Genomic DNA, 16,385 nt, shown 5'->3' with positions numbered 1-16,385 from the left:
GGCAGAGACAGCTAATTCTAGCTTAGCCCTTGTCCTCCTCCCTGCTGAGTTCTACAAGGAATAAGCTGAAATGCAGGTAGGTATACCCTGGACTGGATATACAGGCAGATAGAGGACAGACAAAGGCTGGTGGGGAAGGGACCTCATTTGCCCTAATGGACTCATCTCAGTGCACATTCCTGCATTGGATTAGATGACTCTGATGGTCCCTTCTAAATCTATAGTTCTATGATTGTCTCAGGATGAGGTCCCCACCATGGTGCCTGTGGCTACCATGGTGCCCTCAGGCACTCTCCTTGGTACTTGCCAAGGCTCCTCCTTTTCCCGTTTAAAAAAAAAATATTATTCAATTGTTGGGGGTGCTGCCTGAGTGTGGGTGCTTCCTGCCTTTTCCCTTCTGTGCTTCACTCGCTTATAGGTGAGGTATGAGACACTTCCTTGCAGCAAGGCTCAAACTAGGTGATACTGTCACTACATGACTAGCAACCATACCAGGGTCCTCAGGACAGAGGCAGATTTAGGGGAGTGAGAAGACATGGGGTACCACAGGGGCACACAACTATGAGGTAGAGTGGAAGGCAAGAGGCAGGGGGTAAATTTCGAGCGTTGCACAGGGCATCACTGAAATTTGAGACCCCAATGTCTGAGGAACAGCACCCCTGTTGAAAGTCCACTGAATTTTTGTTATTTTTATTTTTTGTATGTGCTCTGTAGCTGTCCCCTGCCCCAAGCTGTTTATTTTGTGCATTACCTTGGGATATATGTGGAAGGTGATTAAACAGTAATAGTAATAATAGTAACAGTAATAAGTCACTTTCCACATATATCCCAAGGTGATGTGCAAAATATATTGCCTTGGGACATATGCGGATGGTGAATAATAATAATAATCCTGGGAAGTATTAAACGTGCTGGGAAATGTAGCTCTGTAGTGGGTAAACCACAGCCCCCTCGGATTCTTTGAGGAAACCCTTATGCTTTAAATGTGCTTCAAATGTGCTTGAATGTACTGTATTGGCCCGAATATAAGCCACACTTTTTTTTCCAAATTCCAACCATGAAAAGTTAAAGTGCGGCTTAAATTTGTGACCTTAAAAAATTTGGCTTTGATGAAACAGACATATGGTAAAACAGAACATAAAAACATTTTATTGCCGATTTGCAAGCTTGAGACTGTTGTGCAGTTAATTATAATGTCATTCATCACTTTACAGTGCAGTATTGATTTTTTATTTGCATTTAATTTCCATTTACGGTGCTACAAACAGGTGTTTAACCCATTTGTGGGTCCTCTGTGGTACGCATAAGATTTTCTTCTACATTTGCCATTTAGGGGTGTGAGTGCCTGCAGAACTTTAAGGGAGCAGCTTATATTCGGATATTGTCTTTTTTTCTTTCCTCCCGTTGAATTTTAAAGGTGTGCCTTATATTCAGGTGAGGCTTATATTCGGGCCAATACAGTATGGTGAGGATATGAATAACATGGGCTCAACCAATTCGATCCTTCTGACTTTTGATTCAAGATGAAATATTTTGAGAGATGTCCTGATGCCTAATGGGGGGTGGAAACCAGACTGCCTTTTTGTTTTGCAACTTCTTGCTCCGTTGCAGGAGATGGTCTCAAAGAGGGAGTAAGATCTACAGTGTTGCAAGGAGGCAGATCAGGAAGATAAATTATTACACCTCAACCACTTCCCCTTTTCCTGTGCTGAGCAAGCTTTGCATCCGGGCTCTCTTGGTGCTGGTCTGGCTCTCTGGTGAGCTGCAGCAGGCGTTTCATCTGCAGCATCTTATCTTGTGCTGATGTCCACAGCAGGAGTGATATACCGGTAATCAGTAGATGGATTATAGCAGCTGAAGAGTGTTATATTGGTTAAATGCTTATACCTGAAGGAGCGTCTCCACCACCATCGTCCAGCCCCACTGAGGTCCAGCGCCGTGGGCCTTCTGGCGGTTCCCTCGCTGTGAGAAGTGAGGTTACAGGGAACCAGGCAGAGGGCCTTTTCGGTGGTGGCACTTGCCCTGTGGAACGCCCTCCCAGCAGATGTCAAGGCAATAATCAACTATTTTACTTTTTAAAGACAACTGTTTAGGGAAGTTTTTAATGTTTGATGCTGTATTGTTTTTAATATTCGGTTGGAAGATGCCCAGAGTGGCTGGGGAAACCCAGCCAGATGGTGGTGATGGGGGAGTATGTATGTATGAAAGAATGAATGAATGAATGAATGAATAAAAAAAAGAATATTGAAGCTTCTAATGGATTTGGTATTATGGCTGCTGCGTACACAACATTTAAAGCCCCTCTCCAGGAATCTTGGGAACTGTAGTTTAATCCTTCACAGAGCTACAATTCATGGAATCATAGAATCATAAGCGTTGGAATGGACCCCAAGGGTCATCTAGTCATCTGCAATGCAGGAATCTCAAATAAGGCATCCATGACAGATGGCCATCCAAACTCCTTAAGTAAATAATTCAAAGGTACTATAGGATAGTTAACATCTCAAAACACATCTTACAACATCCAACCTCCAGTCATGATCACAAAGCGATGCCTTTCTTAAAATCACAGAATTGGAAAGTTGGAAGGGAACCCAAAGGTTTTCTAGTCCAACCCCCTGCAATGCGGGAATCACAGGTAAGAATTCCTAATAGGTGGCCATCCAATCTCTGTTTAAAAACCTCCAGTGAAGGTGAGTCCACCATCTTCTGAGGGAGTTCCTCCCACTGTTGAACAACTCTTACCATCATTCTTCATTCAGAACACTCCAGATGACTCTCCAGCAGTTTCCTAGTCATTTGGGGATATTTGCCTGCAATTTTCCCAAGCAAAAGTTGGGGTCAAAGTAGCTTGGCTGTGGGCCATTATGGGAGATGAGCTGGTCATTTGCTGTCCAAATTGGACCTTACCCAGTCACTGTGTATCAATTGGTGTGTGAAATGCAGCATGTGAAATTTACATGTATGTAAATTAGGGGTGGGGGGTGGAAGAAAATTGATTCAGTTGACACTTAAAGGTGAAATCACCTAATTTCCAAAGCAATAAATGAAAACACAGCCATCTTTTGAAATTTGTGTTTCTCTGAAGTTTGCAGTTCAGTTCTCGTCACGCAATGTGCACAAAAATGCATATAACCTGGGTAAAATGTGCATATTAATGCATATAGCAGAGAAAAGAACATGCAGAAATACATGTTTATTAGGGGGAAATGCTTTGCAAAAATCTGTATCCTCAGAGAAATTTGCACAGAAATGCTGGTGAGTTTTCATGAGGCTCAGGACTCCAATTCTGAGCAATTTGCAATCCCATGTATGTCTATTTGGAAATAAGTTCCTACTAGTCAGTCCTACGGAGCACGATGGCTATAATCTCCCTCCACTGTTGAAGGCAGTGTGCCTTTGAACACCTGTTTCTGGGGCTCCCAAGTGGGGAGAGTTGCTCTTGTGCTCAAGTCCCACTTGTGGGCTCCCCATAAATATCTGGTCAGCCACTGTGAGGAAACCACTTCACCCTCCCATTGAAATTATAATTGCTAGGGATTTTTAACTGCATGCTCATTATTCAAACTACGACTCCCAGGAAACTTTGTGGGAAGCCATAGCAGTTAAAAGGGTATACAGAACAACATCATTTTGCAATGTGTATCTGCTGAGTAGAGAGAGAAAGGGTATTGTGGGTGACTTCATTCCACAAACATTTTGGAGTTCCTGTTTGTACATATTAGGAACAGAAAGTATAGTTGTTTTGAAACAAGTAGACAGATCATGAACTACTCATTGTCTGAGGAGTTCCTCTCTCTTAGAAAGAAAATGCCCCTTTCTTCACCTTCCGAAGACAAGATAGCTGTTTTAAAGACACTTGAAGGCTATCACCCATGTTCATGTTCAGTAAGCTGGTTTTTTGCAGCATTCTTGGAATCTTTGATGAACAGAGGTGACAGTGGGATAAAAGGAATGTGTTTAAATCACGTGTGTTTGTGTGCATGCTGATAGAAAGGCAAAGCAATTCTTATCTCAAAACACCTTAGTTAGTAAGAGAGGACCTGACCTGGTAGATGTGTATAAAATAATGGAGGAAATGGATAGAGAAAAGCTCTTCTTCCTGTCTCATAACACTAGAACTTGTGGACGTCCAATAAAGAATGTTTGGAAGATTCACGACAGGCAAACTGAAGTGTGTCTTAACACAGCGTGTAGTGAAATTACAGAACTTGCTCCTACAAGATATACTCTTGGATGGCTTTAGAGGAGGATTTGAAGAGAAGGCAAATCATGGCTACTAGCCATGATTACTGTATGCTATCTCTACTGTGGAAGGCTGTGTGTTTTTGAATGCCTTGGCTTGATCCAGCAGAGCTCCTCTTATGTTCTTGAGTGTATCAATCAAGGTCCAAGCTTGAGACCATTAAAAATGACATTGAGCGCTCAGAAGTAGAAAAAGAAGCATGTAAGGTAAATTGGCACAGACCTCGTTGTTTCTTTACACCAATTTATTGTGTCTGCAAGACTCAGGCTTTCAAAAAGAAAAAAGAAAAGAAGGGACTCTTCTGTATTGTGATGGCAGATATAAATGGGTGGATGGAACAGAGGACAAGGAGCTTGACTTAAGATGGCTGGTGTTGGGAGAGAGGAAGGGGCACAGCAGGCATTGGACTGGGGTATAGAGCTCTCTAGGGCCGCCAGACCTCCATCCCCCAGCCACTGGGAGGCATGCCCAGGCTCTCACTCATTTCTGAGTGTGCCAACACTGCCCACATTTCCCCCCATTTTACTTGGTGAACTACAAGGGCAGAGAAGTTGCATTTGGAAACCAATGAGGCGGCTAGGATTCCAGACTTGGTGCCAGATCCCGCGTTTATGCTGAAGTTATGACACTTCCGTTTCAGCAAGCTTATACCTGGAGGCAATATGGGTGTCTTTTAGAATGGGCTAGGGATGTGGCTCACACACTTTGGGGACATTTAAAGAGAGGCCATGGCTTGGTGTGTCTATAAAGTAAGAGCTGACTAGGTTTGGTGGTGCCGATAACTTCTTCCCAGGGTTGACTACGGCCCTTCTGGTTCTGGAGTGTAGATGACCAAGGGTTGGCTGTTCTTGCCCTTATCATGCCAGCAGACGTCAAAGAAGGGGAAGACAGTGCCTGTGAAGCGCTCATGGAAGGCAAAGATGGGAACCAGGTTGTCTTCGTCACTGGCATCGTAGAAGGCAAGGATGCCGTCATCAAAGCTCAGGTAGACACCGATGCGGCTGGGCTTCCCCTCCAGCTTCAGCGACTGTGGGTCCTTGTGTTCCACGTGGGCCTCGTATGTCTTGCCTTCCTTGCAGCCCACCAGCCAAAAGCCATTGGAGGGGGTGGCATGGAGCCGGCCCTTGCGCCCTGCCTCGGCCGAGATGAGGCCCAGAGACCAGCGGGGCTTGTCGCTCACGATCACCTCCCAGTAATGCTCGCCCTGAGAGAAGCTCTGGTGCGACACCAGGCAGTTGGACTTATCGAAGCGCTGTGGGTCATCAGTGCTCACGGCTTGCTTGTGATCCACACACTCCACTCGCTTGCCATTCTCGTTCACCACCAGGTTAGCTTGGGCCGTGTCTGGGTCAAAGGTGAGGTTCTCCAAGGCTGGGGAGGAGGAAGAAGGTGAGGTCAGGGGACAAGTGTGACTATAGACATCCGAAGCTGACTAGCAGGTGCTCTCTGGGGAGATGCTACCAGAGATTGAACCTGGACCTTCTACATGCCAAGCAGATGTGCTACCACTGAGCCATGACTCTTCCCTTCATTTACTTTTCTTAAGGCAAGGGATTTCCATGCTTTATTTTTGGAACAAAAATACTTGGAATCATATTGCTCATTTTAATGTGCTAAGTTGCACAATGCACCACAAAGGGATGTTGGTTTTTCGGTTGTGAGGGGAATTTGACTGGTCTTACAGATTCTGCAAGATATGTCATTTCCTTTGCATAGTTTTCCTGATCAAGATCACCCCTCTCAAAGGTGCTATTAGTGCAGTTTGATGGAGTGGGGGGGGGGGAGATGAGCACAATAAATACCTGTTCCCCCTTCTAGTAGCATCTAGGAGGGGAGGCAATGTAGGACAGGGAAACAGCAGGGAATGGGACGCCACTGCTGTAGGCAGAACTTCAGACTCCCTTAGCTGCTTTTAGTATTAATAAGTCAAAGGATGTCCAGTCATGGCACTCTTGATTCACTCCTAAGATTTCTGGTGCTTCAAGGGTAAAGCTGTATTGTCCTGCTGAGTCCCTTTCTCCTTTCACTGATTGGCTAATGTAGAAATCAATGAATGTATGCAGATTTCCTGTATTTGCATAATTTATCTGAGCTGCAGGTATCAGCTTCCCCAGGTGTGGAATATGGGTTACCTGGATGAATTTTTTAAAAAACCTTGTTCAGAAAAGTACACATAGCCTTGTCCAACAGCTCCTCCCTCCTTGGATCTCTACCTGGCATGAGTGCACGGAACATCTTCCTCCAGACTTGGAACTTGAACTCATCTGAAATGATGGGGAGTTGGATGTCCATGCGAGCAATTGGAGGGGACTCTCCAAGAATCTTCTGCAATCTACAGAAAGGAAAAGAAGGTGTGCATTGGGGTTGGGTTGGGTGGGTGGGGGAATAGAAATCCAAATTGCCACTCCCACACCTCCAGAAATTCAAGGGCATCGTTTCTCCTCTAAACTTTCACACTGCTATTTTAAAGCTCTGCACCAGTGGTTCCCAAATCCCTCCCCGCCACGGACCATTTGAAACTTGCTGAGAGTCTTGGCAGAGGACTAAGTTATTTATCTGCCTGCTGGAGCAAGTGTAATGTGCTGTGCTCAGTGCTGCACGGTTTTTAATTCTATCTTAATTGCTTATTTTATTTCTTGCATTGTGTTGCCATTTGAATTCCATAGAATTCAAATTGTAAGTGTACTTCACACACACATTGAGGACCACCTGAATGAAGCTGTCCATGGACCACGGTTTGGGAACCCTGCTCTGCTCTGCACAGTTCAAGTTCTGAAGATTTTCAGCAGTGGAAAGAGCATCCCAAAATGCTGGTCCTTATGTAGCCAAAACAGCCCCACCAATGCAGACAAGGACAGACAAAGGTTTGCAGAAGTACAAATAAATATAAGTAAAGAAATAGCCAAGAGAGGAAAGCCACCCAAACAACCAAATGAGGACTGAGCATTCTCACTGGGCACAGAAGTCCCTGGCAGTCTCTCTCTCTCTCTCTCTCTCTCTCTCTCTCTCTCTCTCTCTCTCTCTCTGTGTGTGTGTGTGTGTTTTGTTTTGTTTTAAACTGAGGGTAAGGAGAATGAAACATGTTTGAAGATAGCAGAGCTGGGGGATTGGCTGGCATCCTGAACAAGCCCATTCCACACTGCATTCCATTATAATGCAGGTTTCAACACAGTATTCAAGTAAAATAAGGGTGATGCAAAAGAAAACCTGTCATATTGAGGATCAGATTGAACTAGAATGGTGTTCAGATTATTGGAAAGCACCTGAATGTGCTTACATCAAGAAAAAGCAGGGCTTTTTCTTCCTGCGGCACCTCTCAGGTGGGCAGCATTGCCATTCTCAGAGAACAGGGGAAGTTTTCATGCTGAGTTCCGGCACCTTTTTTTCTAGAAGAAAAAAGGTGAGTTTTTGTTGCTGTTGTAAAGAGCGGTAAGGTGAAAGGTGACTGACTTAATACAAAACTAGGTTGTCTCACTGTGTTACAGTGGTACCTTGGGTTAGGTACTTAATTTGTTCCGGAGGTCCATTCTTAATCTGAAACTGTTCTTAAACTGAAGACCACTTTAGTTAATGGGGCCTCCTGCTGCCGCTGCACGCCCAATTTCTGTTCTTATCCTGAAGCAAAGTTCTTAACCCGAAGCACTATCTCTGGGTTAGCGGAGTGTGTAACCTCAAATGTATGTAACATGAAGCGTATGTAACCCGAGGTACCACTGTATTTATCTACCACTTATTAACAAAGATTAATAAGCCACTTAATGAACACTGTGTCTTTTCTGCACAAGAGCACTCATTGGCATTTCATGGACGGCATCTTTCTGAATAGTTTGATCCTAACATAGGAACAGAGGGTCCCAGGAGGTCTGGAGGAATGTTATATATGTGGAGTGAAGGTCTTGTTCTGCTCATGAGGAGGTGGGTGAGGGCAGGACAGGGTCAGGTCAAGCTTAGGCAGAGCTCAGGGTTTAGAAATGGACAGCTGCTCACCTGCTGGCCACCATACAGTATTTCTGCAGAGAAAATACAGGGAAAAGAAAGAGCTTAGATTAGAATAATAAGAAGCAGCTGCTATACCCTATTCCAGTAGGTCTCAAATTTCTTTCCCCCATGGACCACTTGAAAATTGCTTGAAAAGTCTTGGCAGAGCATTAAATGATTTTTCTGCCTTCTGTAGCAATCACAATGTGCTGTGCTAGGCACTGTATGGTTTTTAATTGTATTTTTCTATTGCTGCTTCATTTCTTACGTTGTTCACTATTGTATTAAGGAAATATAAGAAAAGAAAAGAAAGCACCGATAAAAGTACAATGAAAAATCAGCAGTGCTTTAATTTCATTTTTTTATGTAAAACAATTTTTATACACCATATAAAATAAAACTTTAAAATCCTTGATCATGTGAGGATGGGTGTATTTCAGGGAGAAGTCACAGGGGGAAAGATAAAATTGGTACCTGGGGGTTCTAGGATGGGGGTGTAGAGTTCCGTGTTTTGGAACTATGAATTATGTAACCCAATTATGTATGCCTTCCCCACAAGCCCCAATGTTTCAAGTTTCCTTTTCTAAACATGATACCGACTAGGATTTCAGATGGAGACTCTGCATGACTTGTGGGAAGTGGCAGAATGAGGTGCTGCTTCGTTGCTATTCCAACATTTTAAATTGTAGTCTTAGGCTGAAATGGGGAGAGGATTCTGCAAACGCTACAAAGTACAGTTTTGATGATCTGTAGTATTGGATCAAATATATAATAGCTAGATAAGGGTAAAAGATGCAGTAAACATAATATTAAAGATGGAACCCATGGAGGGATGGAGAGGGGTCTAAGAGTTCGAAAGAACTCTGTATTTTGTTGATTGAATTGTTATGTTTTATATGTATAAAAAATGTTTCCCCCCAAAAAAATTAATAACAAAATTATATATATAAAAAATAAAAGCGGACAAGGAAAAGAACGTCCAATTGCATAAGCAGTGTAGGAATTGCATATATGTAGTGACTCATTAGCACTATGACCAAAAAAAGAGAGAAAAAGTCAGGGATGAGGACCTTTGTGGCCCTGAAGAGCCTCACCCTGAGAAACTCGGTCTGTGGTTCATCTTGCACCTCTCTCAGCACGACCTCCATCTGCCTGAGCTGGTCCAGGTAGCGGTTCATGGTCTTGCTCTCGTTTTGCAAGGCGTCTGTGGCCTGGTGCTGCACCCGCTCTGCCTCTCGGCCCAGAGAGGCCTCCAGCGCCCCCAGGAAGGCTCGCATCACCCCCAGCTGTTCGGACACTTGATGCTTGAAGCGAGACACTGTCTCCTGGAAAGGAGAAAGAGGGCTCCTGGGATCACTTCTGCACTTCATGCCCTAGTCTTTGGCATTTTCTTCCCGCCAAATAGCAGCCTTCGTTTTATCTTGGGTTCTCGCTCAGCTTTGTGTCATTCTTTCCCAGCATCCTCTTTGGCATGAAATGAAACCCCACTCAGCCTCCCTCGCAAATCCCATGGTGTTTAGGTTAGCTGTCGAGGTGGTAGTTTGCTCAGGAGGAAAATGAGTTGTGGAGACTTAAATGACTTAATTAATAAAGATATTTAAGGCTGTGTACATGCCTTAAAGCTCATCTGCCCTCAAGAATCCTGGAAACTGTAGTTTGTTAAGGGCAATGGGAATTGTAGCTCTGTGAAAGGTAACTACAGTTCCCAATGTTCTTTCTTCAGGGCTTTCTCTCCACATGAGGAAACATAATTTTCAGGCTGGGAATTAAGTGTTAACTGGCCCTCACAGAATTGAACAATCCCTTCTTCGTCAGTGAGCAGTTAGGAAAAATAGGCAGGATTTTATCAAACAGGTCTTCCTAAATATTCCGATTAAATGTTCTTTGGGCACACATCAACCCTACAAAGTGGCTTCATAGCCATTCCTTACTTCCCAGGGGACCACTGGGAATTGTAGTTTTGTGAGTAGAGCCTCTCAGAAGTCCCAGGAAGCCTGGACCACTTCCAGGTTTTGTTTGCTTAGCTATAATAAAAATGAAAAGCAATGACACACAAAAGCAAAACAAGGCACTGAGGAAGAGTGAGATATAATTGGAATACATATATATTTAATGTAACAAACACTTTTCTAGCTTCTAGCTGAAAGTGTGTGTCACAAAAGCAAGTTGTGAACCTTTTCAAATGCCCCCCATTGGCAAGTGTCTAAATTTGAGGCCTCCTTTGAGTTTGGAGCTCAGGTCAAATGGCCCTCCTGCTCTCCTCCTCTGATTGGCCCTTTCTGTGAGGAGCAGATGGGGATCTCCCACAGACAAGGCCAACACAAGGCATTTTGCTGCCTGAGGCAAAGGACAATATGGCAGCCACCGCTTCCACATACACACGATAACTGGTTTGTCAGCTGAATATTACGCCAACCCCAACAATGGGAGAACACCTTCCAGAGCACCTGAGGGCAGCAGGCGAGTTAGTGGCTGTAGAACATGCCATGAGGTACACATATCTCAGTCTAAGCACCTGCTGCCTGAGGCACTTGCCTCACTCTGTCCAATGATGCGGCCGGCCCCAGCCACAGAGAATTATTGGGACTTCTACGGAAATACAAATCTCAAGCTTCTTTGTGGGGAAGCCATGTTAGTTAACCCTGTAAAAAAACAAACCTGTGATATAAGTTTGTAGATTAAATGTGTCCTTGCAGATAACAGTCACTCACCTCCACTTCTGCTATTTGCCGATTCAGGAGGGCAATTGTCTTCTCCTTGCGGACTTGGGCCTCTTGCAACTGGACTTGTTGCTGAGGAAGCTGCTTCTAAAATTATGCCAAGAAAAGAAAAGGGGAATAAGGCATGTGGGTCTAATCCAGAGAGGAAACCACTACTATATCTATTATTTAAAACAAATAGTTATTTAGCTGGATTTCTTTCTCCCACCCTGGTTGCAAACCTGAGAACTCAGGGTGGATGTGGTGGGTAAACCACACAGGTTGTAGCCAATGCTAGATTGACTCAGACCCTTTGAAGTTAATGGGTGTGGTTGCAATTTATTCATTTCACTGGGTCTGCTCTGAGCAGGACTAGCATGAGATGCAAACCTCACATTTGGAGTAAAAGTCCCATTAAAAACCCAAAAATACAGGTCTTAGTTCAGGTACAAAAAATATGCTTTGCATATCTAGCTCAAATCTCTGACATCTCAATAGGGCTGGGGAAGATTTCTGTTCAGTTGGGTAGCCAATATGGTGCTCTCCAGATGGTGCTGAACTACAACTCCCATCATCCCTGACCATGCAGGCTGAGCCTGATGTGAGTTGGAGTCTAGCAACATCTGGAGGGCATCATGTTGGCTAGCTCAGGGGCTTTCAACCATAGGTCTACAGGTGTTGGTCTACAACTCCCATAATCCTCAGACAGCTTAACCAATGCACAGAGATGATGGGTGTTGTAGTCCAACGTCTGCAGACCATAGGAGAGTTTTACCACATGATACAGACTCTCCAATTGTCCCTAGTTTCCAGGAATGTCCCTGATTCAGAGAAGCCATCCTGGTTTCTGATTTGATCCTGGAATGTCCCACTTTTCCTTAGGATGTCCCTATTTTCATTGGAGAAGTGTTGGAGGATCTGGAGTTATCCGACCCCCCAAGCCATCTGAAGGCAATCCTGTATAGGGAAGGGTTTTGTTATGTTTAATGTTTTATTCTGTTTTTTATATGTTGGAAGCTGCCCAGAGTGGCTGGGGCATCCCAGTAAGATGTGTTGGGTATAAATAATAAAATTATCATTATGGAATGGGACGTCCCTATTTTCATCAGAGAAATGTTGGAGGGCATGCATGATAAACTGCTTAGTTTAAACTGGGCGGTCATCTGAGGTAAATATATGAGGTTTGTCCGCTGGAGTGATTTACAAGACCAGGTAAGTCTGGTGCCAGATAGGAAGACCTTCAAAAACTGATACCTACCTTCATCCTCTGGTGGGCCTCAGCTGCAGTGATGATGTTGTGTCCTTTGTGTTTGCCCAGGGAAGCGCACACCCCACAGATGACCTGCCGGTCCTGCTCGCAGTACACGCTCAGGGGGTCCAGGTGCTCCTCGCAGTGGTCTCGGGGCACCTGCCGGAAGCTCTCAACCAGGTGCTCCATCTGTTGGTTGATGCACAGCTGTTCCACCTTGGTGATGGCCTGGCAGGTGGGGCACCCTGTGCTCTTGCCATCTTCTTCCTTGGGCACCTTGGACAAGCAATCCTGGCAGAAGGTGTGGCCGCATTCTGCCGTCACGGGAGACTGGAAGAGCTTGAGGCAGATGGGGCAGCTGAGGTCCTGGTGCATGCCCTGAATGAGAGGCTTCTTTGACATGGTGGCGGAAAGAGCAGGAACCTGGGGGCCAAAAGAGCTTGCACTTGAGATTTTGAACCCATATTCTATCTTTATTTTGCTTAACCACACACATATCAGACCGCCAGTGCCTACTTATTCTCTTCACTGGGGCAGGCACCCACCAGAAATTGGAAATACACTATTATTATTATTACTACCACCAACACTATTTATTATTTATTTGTTGCATTTATATCTCAGCTTTGCGCTCGAGGTAGCATATATGGTTCTCTCTTTCCTCACTGAATCCCCATGACAACCTTGTGAGGTAGTTTAGGCTGAGATGCCGTGACTTTCTGGCCCAAGGACACCCTGTGAGCTTCATGGCAGAGGGCGGAATTTGAACCTTGGTCTTTCCCAGGTCCTAGTCCAACGCTCTAACCACTGTACCGCACTGACTCATTTAGAATTGTTACTGTAACATCACAGTTCTTTTAGGCCGGAGAAGCTTCCGTACAGATTCTGAGGGGAGTTGGAGACTGAGGGAGAGACAGAGGAGATTCTGGTGAGAGTTGGTGACAGGCCAGAGAGACTAAGGAGATTATAGTGGCGAGAAAATCATAAAGGATCGTCCAGAGAAGACAGCAGTGCATCTTCCTCAACCAGAGAGCCAGTGTGGTGTAGTGGTTAAGAGCGGTAGTCTTGTAATCTGGGGAACCGGGTTCGAGTCTCTGCTCCTCCACATGCAGCTGCTGGGTGACTTTGGGCTAGTCATACTTCTTTGAAGTCTCTCAGCCCCACTTACCTCACAGAGTGTTAGTTGTGGGGGAGGAAGGGAAAGGAGAATGTGAGCCGCTTTGAGACTCCTGAAGGGGAGTGAAAGGCGGGATATCAAATCCAAACTCTTCTTCTTCTTCTTCTTCAGAGTATGAGACCTCTACTTCCCAGAGGCTTCCCAGAGTTCCCTGAGAAGAGGGATTTGATTGTTAAACCGCTCTGAGCGTTGTAGCTCTGTGAGGGGAATAGGGACCTCCTAACAACTCTCAGCACCCTTAACAAACCACAGCTCCCAGGATCCTTTGAAGGAACTCCTTAAAGTGGTATCATAATGCTTTAAATGCATGGTGTGGATGTGACCTTAATGTTTCTCAAGCTTGGGTCCTCAGCTGCTGTTGGACTACAACTCCCATCATTCCCGACATGCTAGCGAGGGATGATGGGAGTTGTAGTCCAACAGCAGCTTGGGACCCAACTTTGAGAAGCCGTGTGTGAATTTGTGGGAGAAACCCATTTCAACCCAGGCTCTCCTTGATTCACGGCTCAGTCTCTTAGCAACTGTCCTGCATGATAAAGGCACCCAAAGCTGGTGCCTTTCTCAAAGTGGGAATCCCAGGCTTGTTGCTCAATTGCAGAAGACTAGCGCAGTTCTTCTGAGCAAGCAACCCGTGATTTCCTTGCTTTCGCCACCTCTTCCTCCCAGGCCCTGTCCTACTCAGGGCTGACTCAGGCTGAACGATTGCAAGCCGGAGAGGAATGTGATGCCTGCAAAGCAGCTGCTGGATAATCTACAGGCCAAGCTGACAAATGCCCTATAAATAGTTCAGAAGGGGAAACTGGCATGGTAACTGGAGCCCTGCTCTGCCTTGTGGTATATTCTTGCATTTCCCGATAAACGGCTTAGCGTTCGTGATGCTGGTTGTTGTATTGCTCTGGGCTGCATGGCACTGTAAATTCGGATCTAGACAATGTAGTTTACAACTGCAGTCTTCAATTTTATCGCCTCTGTGACCGGCTTTTATTTTTATCCTGCCTTTCGTCTAAGGAGCATGGGCAGCATACACTGTTCCTCTCTCTCTCTCTCTGTGCCCCTTCTCAGGTTTATCAGAGCAAGCTGTGTTGTGGGTTAGGCTGAGAGATTGACGTTGATTAGGCCAAAGTCACCCAGTGATGACCTTGGGCATTAAGCAGGGATATGAATTGAAGGCTTCCTGGATCTCTGCTCAATTCTCCACACTGCCTCTCAATGATGGATAGAGGAGAAATACAGTTGTGTTGGCATTTTAATGCATGGCTGCCTAACCCACATTTCCTGAAACAATGCATGAACACAGCTAACCACTGAATGCTGCTCTTCTCCAACTTTTCCAATACTGGTCTCCAATCATAATTGCATTGCAGGTTCATAGGTAAAGGTACATATCAGGGAGAGGTATACATAAACATGCATATATTAGTGAAAACAACACATATAAATGCATTATATGAGGAGGAAATGCATTTTAGTAAAAACATCCTGATGAACTTTCATGATAAGCTAATTCTAGGTGGCAATAGAGAAAATACGCATTTCGTTTTTCAAAGGAATTTGGGCAAAGTTGGATTCAGTGGATTAACCTATGCCTTGAAAAGCAGAGAAGTCTGAAAGGGGAAGTGGAGAAGAGCGACGTTCTTCCTCCTGCAACTCTGTGTACTTTTCGAGGGAGGAAAAAGGAACTGCCCTCACCACCTCATGACAAAGGGGCCAGTAAGTGGGTTATATGACCAGAGGCTTTGTGGGCACCAGGGGGAGAATTCAATGGCATCGCTGTGCCCACGGACACCATGCTGGCAACCCCTGCTCCATCCCGTCCCTGAAAGTGGCACCTTTGGGGTGTTATCTTAGCCTTTCAAGGGATGCAAGAAGCCCTTTGAAAGCCTTACCTAGATTTCCCAAGGATCAAGCATCAGATCCACCTTTAAGGTATAGACGTCCCAGCTTCAGAGTCCTTCCAAAATTATATTGTAACTCTCCATATCGTGCCTTTCTGCCTAGGACCACCTGGCTCATCTTATCTCCTTTTATATAACAACCTGCAGCATCCACCTCACCTTTAATTTATGCTTGCAGTGGAGGCCCAGCAATAAATTCAAAAATGGGCGCAAATGCCAGATAGGTGCTTGCTGGCTGCAAAGAACAGGGGCTGTGCTGCCCAAGACTTTTGTCTTATCTGCTGCACTCAACTGGGCAGCATTTGGACTTTTCTCCCCTCCGTCACTCCCTCCCACATTTGAAGAACCTGCAATACCCACCAGGTATTTTTTAAAATTAAAAATTATCTGTTTAACCAACCCTTAAATAAAACGCCAGCCCGATCCTCTAGCTTTTGGGGATGTATCTGGAACATGGTTAAAGGCATGAAGTAAGAAGCGGAAGAGAAAGAAAGAAAAAGAAAGGAAGGAAGATCTTACTAGGACAAGCAAGCGTTGAAGAGAGGCAGCAGCGTCCAGAGAGGGAACAGCCAGAGATCAGAAAGGCAGCAAGGAGACACCAACCATCCCGGGACGGGCACAGAAGCCAAGTGACTGACCCTTGGTCCCGCCCTGATTCTAACTATATATAGCTCTATAGGGCACCATACTTCTGGGAAGGCTGGGGTGCGGGGGGTGTGTGTGTGTGGAAAAGGCGGCTGGTGTGTGGGAGGATTCCTCCCCCTCACCAAAGATGCCACTCAAATGACTTGGCCCAAGAATATTCATTCCTTGATGCAGCCTTCTCTGCAGATTCAAGGGCGCCTCCTAGAGGCGAATGCCTGGCATTGTGGCATAAAATACCTAACTTCCTGCTTGTTGCTATGGGGGGAGGGCAAGGGACAGCCCCTTAGTTGCATTCTTGAGTGGATGGAGCAGCTGAGGGCTGGGGAAAGTGGAAGCTCTAGTTTCCTAGCAAAGGATATTGCAGACTGACAGCCAACTTGACCATTACATTTGGCATTTGGGGATTTTCAGGAATAGGCAGAGGGAACTGAGCTGGGTGGAATAAGACACGGGTGGGGGATGAAGCGCGATTTTCTGGGTGAGTCATGGACTGGGT

The 16,385-nt window shown here is 45.3% G+C and overlaps 1 protein-coding gene across 1 annotated transcript; it reads right to left on the bottom strand.

The window, feature by feature from the left end:
• Positions 1-4,472: 4,472 nt before the first annotated feature.
• TRIM72 (tripartite motif containing 72) lies at positions 4,473-15,987 on the bottom strand. The gene is made up of 7 exons (XM_083707458.1): positions 15,764-15,987; positions 12,182-12,595; positions 10,936-11,031; positions 9,319-9,549; positions 8,234-8,256; positions 6,460-6,578; positions 4,473-5,617 (listed from the first exon to the last, which is right to left on the bottom strand). The coding sequence occupies exons 2-7, from the start codon at positions 12,572-12,574 to the stop codon at positions 5,046-5,048; spliced, it is 1,434 nt and encodes a 477-aa protein (XP_083563584.1). The 5' UTR covers positions 12,575-12,595; positions 15,764-15,987; the 3' UTR covers positions 4,473-5,045.
• Positions 15,988-16,385: the final 398 nt, after the last annotated feature.

Source organism: Podarcis gaigeae, assembly GCF_964106915.1.
Source record: "Podarcis gaigeae genome assembly, chromosome: 13".
In the NCBI taxonomy this organism is placed as follows: Eukaryota; Metazoa; Chordata; class Lepidosauria; order Squamata; family Lacertidae; genus Podarcis; species Podarcis gaigeae.
Note: the sequence above shows the minus strand (reverse complement) of the source record. Positions and strands in the feature narration are given on the sequence as shown.

Coding starts and splice junctions, on each gene's coding strand:
- TRIM72 (XM_083707458.1), bottom strand. CDS start 12,574: ATGTCAAAGAAGCCTCTCATTCAGGGCATGCACCAGGACCTCAGCTGC. Junction 9,550..10,935: donor GGCAAATAGCAGAAGTGGAG/GTGAGTGACTGT, acceptor TCTCCTTTCCAG/GAGACAGTGTCTCGCTTCAA. Junction 5,618..6,459: donor GTTCCGTGCACTCATGCCAG/GTAGAGATCCAA, acceptor CCTCCTCCCCAG/CCTTGGAGAACCTCACCTTT.